Source organism: Lolium rigidum, chromosome 1 (assembly GCF_022539505.1).
Source record: "Lolium rigidum isolate FL_2022 chromosome 1, APGP_CSIRO_Lrig_0.1, whole genome shotgun sequence".
Classification (NCBI taxonomy): Eukaryota; Viridiplantae; Streptophyta; class Magnoliopsida; order Poales; family Poaceae; genus Lolium; species Lolium rigidum.
In genome coordinates this window covers 44,899,171-44,909,215 of record NC_061508.1, presented here as the reverse complement: position 1 = coordinate 44,909,215, position 10,045 = coordinate 44,899,171, and the positions used below count along the sequence as shown (strand labels likewise).

Here is a 10,045-nt window from a genome sequence, read left to right as displayed (position 1 = left end):
AGATGGATTTTATTAGGCCACCAGACTTGCTCAAACGAAAATGCTCAAATTGAATGAAAGTTGCGTACATATCTGAGGATCATGCTCGTAAATTGTCTTAATTTTCTGAGCTACCTACAGGGAGATAGACCCAGATTTGTGACAGCAAAGAAATCTGGAACTGCGCAGTAATCCAAATCTAGTACTTACTTTTCTATCAAAGACTTTACTTGGCACAACAAAACATAAAACTAAGATAAGGAGAGGTTGCTACAGTAGTAAACAACTTCCAAGACACAAATATAAAACAAAAATACTGGAGTAAAAACATGGGTTGTCTCCCATAAGCGCTTTTCTTTAACGCCTTTCAGCTAGGCGCAGAAAGTGTAACTCAAGTGTTATCAAAGGGTGGTGCACCTACAGCGGGGTTTGGAGTTTTCTCAACCATGCATAGTATATTGGATATATAAGTTTCAGCGTCTCCATTTTCATTAGTCTTGGGCTTGCTACTCTCATCGAACAAATTTTCAGGAACAAGCCAAGCATAGTTATGTTCTAGTGCATCATTCATAGCTAGGAGTTTACATGGTATGGGTGCTTTGATCTCCCCACCATCATCAATATTATTAGTGTATCTTATTCTATCCATGTCCATCTTTTCAAGGAGACCAACAAAATTAGTATGAGAACCAAGCATATTAAATTTAGCAAAGACCTTTCTAGCCTCTCTTGCTAGACCACCAAATTCTCTAAGAAGGGTTTCTAAAACAAAATCTTTCTTTTCCCCCTCTTCCATATCACCAAGTGTAAGAAACATGTGTTGGATTATAGGATTGAGATTAACAAATTTAGTTTCCAACAGGCGAACTAAAGCAGCAGCAATTTCATAAGTAGGAGCAAGTTCTACCAAGTGTCTATCTTCAAAATCTTCAACGGTACTAACATGGGTGAAAAATTCTTTTATATTGTTCCTCCCAATTATAGACCCTTGTCCTACCGGTATGTTCTTTGCGGTAAAATTAAAAGGAAACATGATGAAATAAGTAAAGTAAATGCAAGTAACTAATTTTTTTGTGTTTTTGATATAGCAAACAAGATAGCAAATAAAGTAAAGCTAGAAACTAATTTTTTTTGTGTTTTGATATAATGCAGCAAACAAAGTAGTAAATAAAATAAAGCAAGACAAAAACAAAGTAAAGAGATTGGGAAGTGGAGACTCCCTTGCAGCGTGTCTTGATCTCCCCGAGCAACGGCGCCGGAAAATATGCTTGATGGCGTGTATTTCACACGTTCGTTGGGCAACCCCAAGAGGAAGGTATGATGCGCACAGCGGCAAGTTTTCCCTCGAGAAAGAAACCAAGGTTTATCGAACCGAGGAGGAGCCAAGAAGCACGTTGAAGGTTGATGGCGGCGGGATGTAGTGCGGCGCAACACCGGAGATTCCGGCGCCAACGTGGAACCTGCACAACACAACCAAAGTACTTTGCCCCAACGAAACGAGTGAGGTTGTCAATCTCACCAGGCTTGCTGTAACAAAGGATTAACCGTATTGTGTGGAAGATGATTGTTTGCGAGAGAAAATAGTAAAAACAAGTATTGCAGCAGATTTGTATTTCGAGTATTAAAGAATGGACCGGGGTCCACGGTTCACTAGAGGTGTCTCTCCCATAAGATAAAAGCATGTTGGGTGAACAAATTACAGTCGGGCAATTGACAAATAGAGAGGGCATAACAATGCACATACATGACATGATAAGTATAGTGAGATTTAATTGGGCATTACGACAAAGTACATAGACCGCCATCCAACTGCATCTATGCATTGAAAAGTCCACCTTCAGGTTATCATCCGAACCCCTCCAAGTATTAAGTTGCAAAGCAACAGACAATTGCATTAAGTATGGTGCGTAATGTAATCAACAACTACATCCTCGGACATAGCGCCAATGTTTTATCCCTAGTGGCAACGAGCACAACACAACCTTAGAACTTTCCGTCACCGTCCCGGGTGTCAATGCGGACATGAACCCACTATCGAGCATAAATACTCCCTCTTGGAGTTAAAAGTAAAAACTTGGCCGAGCCTCTACTAGTAACGGAGAGCATGCAAGATCATAAACAACACATATGTAATAACTTGATAATTAACATGACATGGTATTCTCTATCCATCGGATCCCGACAAACACAACATAGAGTATTACAGATAGATGATCTTGATCATGTTAGGCAGCTCACAAGATCCAACAATGAAGCACAATGAGGAGAAGACAACCATCTAGCTACCGCTATGGACCCATAGTCCAGGGGTGAACTACTCACTCATCACTCCGGAGGCGACCATGGCGGTGTAGAGTCCTCCGGGAGATGAATCCCCTCTCCGGCAGGGTGCCGGAGGAGATCTCCAGAATCCCCCGAGATGGGATCGGCGGCGGCGGCGTCTCGGCAGGGTTTTCCGTATCGTGGTTTTTCGCATCGGGGTTTCGCGACGGAGGCTTTAAGTAGGCGGAAGGGCAGAGTCGGGGGCCCGACGAGGGGGCCACACCATAGGGCGGCGCGGGCCCCCCGGGCCGCGCCGCCTTGTGGTGTCGCCACCTCGTGGCCCCACTTCGTATGTTCTTCGGTCTTCCGGAAGCTCCGTGGAAAAATAGGCCCCTGGGTCTTTGTTTCGTCCAATTCCGAGAATATTTCGTTACTAGGATTTACGAAACCAAAAACAGCGAGAAACGAGAACCGGCACTTCGGCATCTTGTTAATAGGTTAGTTCCGGAAAATGCACGAATATGACATAAAGTATGCATAAAACATGTAGGTATCATCAATAATATGGCATAGAACATAAGAAATTATCGATACGTCGGAGACGTATCGGCGTCTCGCATAGGTTTTCCGTATCGTGGTTTTTCGCATCAGGGGTTTCGCGACGGAGGCTTTAAGTAGGCGGAAGGGCAGAGTCGGGGGCCTGACGAGGGGCCCACACCACAGGGCGGCGCGGGCCCCCCTGGCCGCGCCGCCATGTGGTTTGGCCACCTCGTGGCCCCACTTCGTATGCTCTTCGGTCTTCTGGAAGGTTCGTGGCGAAATAGGCCCCGGGTCTTCGTTTCGTCCAATTCCGAGAATATTTTGTTACTAGGATTTCGAAACCAAAAACAGCGAGAAAACGAGCAATCGGCACTTCGGCATCTTGTTAATAGGTTAGTTCCAGAAAATGCACGAATATGACATAAAGTGTGCATAAAACATGTAGGTATCATCAATAATATGGCATAGAACATAAGAAATTATCGATACGTCGGAGACGTATCAGACTTCACCGACACCTTCGCCCCGGTTGTCAAACCGGGCACGATTCGCGCCGTTCTTCAGCTCGCGGCCTCTCAAGCTTGGCCGGTTCACCAGCTCGATGTGTCAAATGCATTCTTGCATGGGCACCTCACTGAGCAAGTGTTCTATCGGCAGCCTCACTGGTTTCGTCGACCCCGCCTTCCCGGACCATGTGTGCCTCGCTCTCCCGTTCTCTATATGGGCTCAAGCAGGCTCCTCGCACTTGGCCAGCGGATGGCGGGCTTTCTTCAGCAGCAGGGGTTTCAGTCTACACGGTCCGACGCCTCCCTGTTTGTGTACCACCAGGGTGCCGCCACCGCCTACCTCCTTCTGTATGTTGACGACATCATCCTGACTGCTTCATCGATGGCTCTCCTGCAGCAGATCACCGCTCAGCTCAGCGCTGAGTTCGCCCTCAAGGACTTGGGGGCCCTCCACTACTTCCTCGGCATCGAGGTCGTCCGCACCGCCAACGGGTTCTTCCTGCATCAGCAGAAGTATGCGCATGAGAAACTGGAGCGCGCAGGCATGCTTAACTGCAAGCCCGCTTCCACGCCTGTTGACACGAAGGCCAAGGTATCCGCCGTTGAGGGCTCTCCGGCGTCCGATGCTGCCTTCTAGCGCTCCGTCGTTGGTGGTCTTCAGTACCTCACCTTGACACGGCCGGATCTCCAGTACGCTGTCCAGCAGGTGTGCCTCCACATGCACGCCCCGCGTGACACTCACTGGGCACTGGTGAAACGGATCCTTCGCTACATCCGTGGCACCATGTCCATGGGACTCACCCTGACGGCCTCTTCCGACACCAGCCTTGTCGCCTACTCCGACGCTGACTGGGTTGGGTGTCCTGACACGCGCCGCTCCACCTCCGGCTACTGCGTCTACCTCGGCCCCTCCCTGATATCGTGGTCGTCTAAACGACAACCCACGGTCTCACGCTCGAGCGCCGAGGCTGAGTACAGGGCTGTGGCTAACGCCGTTGCCGAGTGTTCCTGGCTCCGACAGCTCCTACAGGAATTACTCTGCCCGGTTCCGAAGGCCACGATTGTCTACTGCGACAATGTCTCCGCGGTGTATCTCTCGGCTAATCCCATCCATCATCGCAGGACGAAGCATATCGAGATCGACATTCACTTCGTCCGGGAGCACGTCGCCCTTGGTCGTGTACGCGTTCTTCATGTTCCCACCGATCAGCAGTTCGCCGATGTGATGACGAAAGGCCTTCCTACCTCGACATTCGAGGGCTTCAGGTCCAGTCTTTGCGTCACTGGCGCCGCTTCGACTGCGGGGGAGTGTTGAACGTATCCGTATGTGTATAGGTTAGGGTTTTGTATGTTGCACCTGTAGCGTCTCTCTCTCTCTCTCTGTATTCACGTGGAGACTAGACCCGGTCACACCCATGTACCTATATATGTGCCTTGTGCACGATCAATACAATCATCGTTGCACCAAACCAACTCTTACAAAGACAACACGATCATTGTAGGATGAGAACCAAAGAAAAATTAGCGAGTCCGGCCAACTGAAAAAGGATTGCTGTTCTTGGAGAGGAGAGGTCGGCATTGCTTATCTGAATGGCATTCACAGCGCATGATTTTTATCTGACAACTTGGAGGTCGTTAAAGCATGACAAAGTAATAATAATCATTGCATGCAAAACTTCCCTTTTGGGATTCAGACTCTACGAAGTATTGCTAGTTTTGGAAGAGAGACCAGGAGAAAACTAAGGCAGGTACAAGCAAGGAGAAACACTGTAGTAGGGATACATAAAATGAGCACACTCATGGCCAGTTCTATTAGATTCTCGACTTTCCAGATTTGAAAACAAGCACACACGTGGCTTTGTTTCAACTGGAGATAAAAGCAACATCCCCAGTTCTTGGCAACAATGCCTTCGTCCTGGTGTGATCTTCAGATGCAGTTCGTTTGATCAGACAAAAGGAAGAGAAAACATGGCATCATACACTGAGAATGGAGGATTAGACTGTGTCCAAGTGGCCAAGTCCCGGTGGCTATGTTATGGTGTTGTGTACTTGCTCTACAGTTGGGCTTCTCTTCCTAGTCTTCAGTCTATGCAAGCTCATATACATACCACTGTCTTGCCTCTGCCAAAAAAAACTTTGCTCTATTTCATAGTTTTCACAGAGTTGTCACAAGGTCCTTGATCATCAAAACTTGGATATTGCGATTCTTCATATCATCAATGGAACAGAAGTAGCCACCGAGACGAGACGATGTTACAGCATGAGAACTGAAGGAAAATAAGCGTAGTTCGGCCCAACAGAAGAAAACTTGCTCTTTCTGGAGAGGAGAGATTTGCATTGCAGCAACCTTTGGTTGTTCACAACAATGGCGTGACCGGGTGTTTATATATGGTAATCACATGGCTTGATTTATTTTGACAACCTGGAGGTTGTTAGAGTATGACAGAGTAAGCAAGATAATCATTGCACAAACGATTGATGTCGGAATTCAAACTCTATTTCTGGAAGAGAGAGAGGGAAAACTATGGCAGGTAACATTTGTGTGCAATGATTAATACTCCTATTTATATTTGATGAATAGTTTGTAGATCCTTTATTTTCTATATTTTTGTTAACCGTGAAAAAGCACAATTATATGATAATGATTTAGAAACAAAACTGATTTAGTAGACTATTTGTAGCAGCCCCATTGGATACTTTTTGCCAGCCAAATGAGACACAGGTGCTATCTATAGAAAAAATCCAAATTTAGGGGCAACCTCCTGCCTTAACGGCAACATTCTCTCGTAACAAGAAAAATTAAGAATAGTCTCCATCCAGGAATTCCCAACAGACGCTATCGTCACCACGCAAAAAATCAACAATATACCCACAAGTTCAAGAATGCCACAAGTTCTCACGTACGTTGTTACTACATATCATTTGAACGCCTATAAATACGTAGTGCATGCAGTGCCGAGACTCACACACTCACTGGCATCGGTAATTACTAAGCACACAGTGAAGCAACAGAAGAAAGGGTTCGTTGCAATGGATCGTCGTGCTAGCTTTGCTGTCCCGGCGAGCATCCGCGTCAGGATTCCTGACCAGCTGCCGACGCTGTTCGAGCCGCAGAAGGCCACACCGCACGTGCGCACCCGCTCCGACGCCGCTGAAGAAGTGCCGTCTCCGGAGCGCCACCTCACCGTGCTGGCCCTCCAGCTCGCCGTCCTCGAGAAAGCCGCAAGCCGTCTCGGCACGCTGGCCTTCGTCTGGGCCACGGTCGTCCTCCTCGGCGGGTTCGCCATCACGCTGGGCCGGACCGACTTCTGGTGCATCACGGGCCTCCTCCTAATCGAGGGCACCCGCATCCTGGGCCGCAGCCACGAGCTGGAGTGGCAGCACCAGGCCACTTGGCGCCGCCACCGGCCCGTGTCCTGCGCTATTGTGCGCGCCTTCTCCTGGATGCAGCTCGTCTCCGCCTCGGCGTGCGTGTCCCTCTCCCTCATCCGCCTCCTCCACCAGCACTATGGCGGCAGTGAGGAGGCCCGCACCAATCGGAGCGCCGCGCTGAACATCTTCTACGGCCTGGCGCTCGCTGAGGCACTCCTGTTCCTCGCCGAGAAGGCGCTGTGGCAGTGGAAGATTGGCCACCGACGCCTTCTCGAGCGCGTCACCGAGGACTGTAACCTTGCTAACGCCTGCGGCGGCGAGGTCGCCGTCCGCCGCTTCTTTTATGACTCCTACTCATGCTGCCTCAACGGTAGCATCTTCGACGGCCTTCACATGGACCTCGTCTCCTACGCCGACGACCTCGTCACTCTGGGCTCCCACGACGAGCAGATCCTTGGCGTCAGCATCCTCGTCTCTCTCGCCGAGTCCGACCGCTTCGCCGACGCCGCGCTCCGTAAGATAGGCGTGTCCGCGCCCACCATCGAGAGGCTCATCGAGATGCTAAGCTGGAAGGACTCGGCGGAGAGGGAGGTCCGGCGATCGGCGGCGGTAGTGGTGTCCATGCTCACAGAGAGGAAGCACATCGCCCTCCGCATCACCGGCATCCCCGGCGCTATCGAGTCCGTCGCCTCGCTACTCTACGCTGACCTCGACGAGCTCAACATCCTCGGCCTCTCCATCCTCAACAAGCTGGCTCACGACCACGATAACCGCGACAAGATCGGCAACACGCGCGGCCTCCTCGACAAGATCATCTCCTACTCCAGCATCGACCATGGGCGCCTGGCCCCGACAACGCCGAGGGACATGAGGCTCAAGGCGGTGAAGCAATCGCTCCGCCTGGTGAAGAGGCTGGCGGGGACGACGGGGAACACCGGGAAGCTGCTCCGGAGGGAGCTAACTGACATCGTCTTTACCGTGAGCAACGTCAGGGAGGTGCTGCAGCACCATGACAAGAAGGTCCAGTCCGAGCTGCACCAGCTGGGCATTGAGATACTGACGAGCCTTGCCATGGACAAGGAGGCGAGGGAGGTCATCGGCGGGACGGGCGGCGTGGTGAGAGTGCTTGTCTCCATGTTCTTGTCTCCAGTGGCGACGGCAGATTTTCGACATGCAGACGCGATCCGGATGGAGGCCGGCGAGGCGCTCGCGATGCTGGCCCTGGAGAGCAAGAACAACTGTGGCGCGATCATAATGGCTCTTGGCGGAGGGGTCGGGAGGCTCGTTGTCGCGCTGAACGACCCTGTTGTCATCGTCGGTGCCGCCAGGATCCTGCACAACCTATGCTCCTATGCTGGCGACGAGTGGCAGGTCAAGCTGAAAGGAGTCACCGCCGGCGCTACCAAGGTGTTGAGGACAATCATGGTGGAGAAGGAGAAGGTCCTCAACATCTTCCTCGGGCTTGCGGCGCAGATGGTCCAGTTTATGGAGCCAAGGGAGCTCAAAGCAAGCCTCGACACGGCGAGCGTGGTGGACACGGTCCTGGCGGGGACGCTGGTGCAGGTGCTGCGTCAGTACAGCCGCCCGTCCATGGACGTGCCTCGAGTCCGCCGGTACACCATCGAGCTCGTCGTTGCCATGATGCGGTCGGACGCTCGCTACGTGGCCCTGTTCGTCGAGCTCGGGATGGAGGGCGAGCTGAGACGCGTCGCTGGAACCACATCGCAGCTCGAGTGCTTCAATGTCTTCTCCGGAAGCGTAGGGCTCAGTCGACACACCATCAATGTTAGCTCGCTCGTCACGTCAGCGTTAGAGTTGATGAAGAAGAACTGATCGAATCGGCAACTAGGTACCTCCTACGGAATTAATCTATCCTATGTGTGTAAACTCGTGTATTTCTTGTGCCTAATCTGATTTGTAATGTTAATCTAATCGTGTAGCAACCAGCTTCAGCAATAGTGTAAGGCTGATATGAAATAGATAGTTTTGCTACATGATAATATAACACATTGGGTTTTGCAACTATCAATGCAACATGTGCTTACATGCTCATTACTTACTTTACCTTGGTATTTTCTTGTTTGCATTTCTCAGAAGGGCTTGATACTTTTCTTTTCTGATTGTGCAGTCCTCAATTTGTTGAACTATCATGCATGAATTTTTTTTGAGAAACACAGTACAAACGCAGGCGCTCACATACACGCGCATACACTCACCCCTATGAACGCACACACGCACACCCTACCCCTATGAGCACCTCCGGAAGACCGAGCCGGCGGATTGGATCTTGAAATTGACGAAGTCACCACAGGCGCCTCGCTGTCGACGGGAACGTCGCCTCCCACTGAAAGAATATTCCGCCTTTATGAGACACACAGATGTCAAACCTGGGGTTTGAACTCTGGTGGGCTGGGGGTACAACCACCCTCCTAACCACCCAACCTGAGGTACATGAGAAGGAGCTATGGCTGCAGCTGAAAGCGCAACCAATGTACGTGCAAGGAATGTCAGTTGGCTATTGCTCCGGTGTCCCCCTCTAAACTTTATTCTATTTGGACGGCTAGAATCTGCTGATACCCCTTCGTGGGTTGACTTAACATGTGTGTTTGGTTCATGGGCAAACATGTACAGGATGGGATGGGATAAAATATGTTTAATTAATGATTAATAGAAAAAGATAAATATGCCATTAACACACCGGTTAATATGTAATTAACGGGTCCTCTTCCCTTTGTGGTGGTGGAGGCCGGACCTAGCGGGCGGCCGCCTACCCGTGCCTAGCAAGGTCACTACCCGCACATATTTAGCGAGGCCGTTTCTGTCGACTGGCTGTGGCGCAGACGTAGCAAGCTCGTTGCTCGCCATGCCATGGAGGCCGCCGCCGCCGAGCTAGGAAGCCACGTTGAAAATCAAGCCCGCCGCTTACCGCGCCCTGGAGGCCGCCGATGTCGAGCTGGGGAGCCACGTGGAAAAGCAAGCCGTGACATGGTGGCCGCCGCTGAGATGGGGAGCCACACGTACGAGGGTGGCAGGTGTCGGAGTCGCGTCGACGGCCATGGATTCTCAGGCGGCTAGTGAGATTAGTCATGAAATTCACGGATCATATGGTCCAGCCTTTCTCAGAAATATTTGGCTTTTGGGATGGGATCATCCATATTTTCTGGTCACGAACCAAACACACGTTTACCACCTGAACATCGTTCGCCGGGGGGGACACCGTAGCACAGCCCATGTCAGTTACTATGTCATCGTATCATCAACTTAAGCTGGGGCATAGCAAAAATAGATGAAATATAGGTCGAATGCCTCAACCGCTTCATTGATTGGGGATAAATAATTGGCCGCGCTGGCCGTCGGTCACCCGACACGGCACCCGAAAATCGGTT

At 50.7% G+C, this 10,045-nt stretch overlaps 1 protein-coding gene across 1 annotated transcript; it reads left to right on the top strand.

Annotated features, from left to right (window-relative positions):
* Positions 1-6,317: 6,317 nt before the first annotated feature.
* LOC124707407 lies at positions 6,318-8,492 on the top strand. The gene has a single exon (XM_047239057.1). It carries the CDS (start codon positions 6,318-6,320, stop codon positions 8,490-8,492), a length of 2,175 nt encoding a protein of 724 aa, XP_047095013.1.
* The last annotated feature ends 1,553 nt before the right edge of the window (positions 8,493-10,045 follow it).

Bases quoted from the DNA above. Each gene is read 5' to 3' on its own strand.
- LOC124707407 (XM_047239057.1), top strand. From the start codon at position 6,318: ATGGATCGTCGTGCTAGCTTTGCTGTCCCGGCGAGCATCCGCGTCAGG.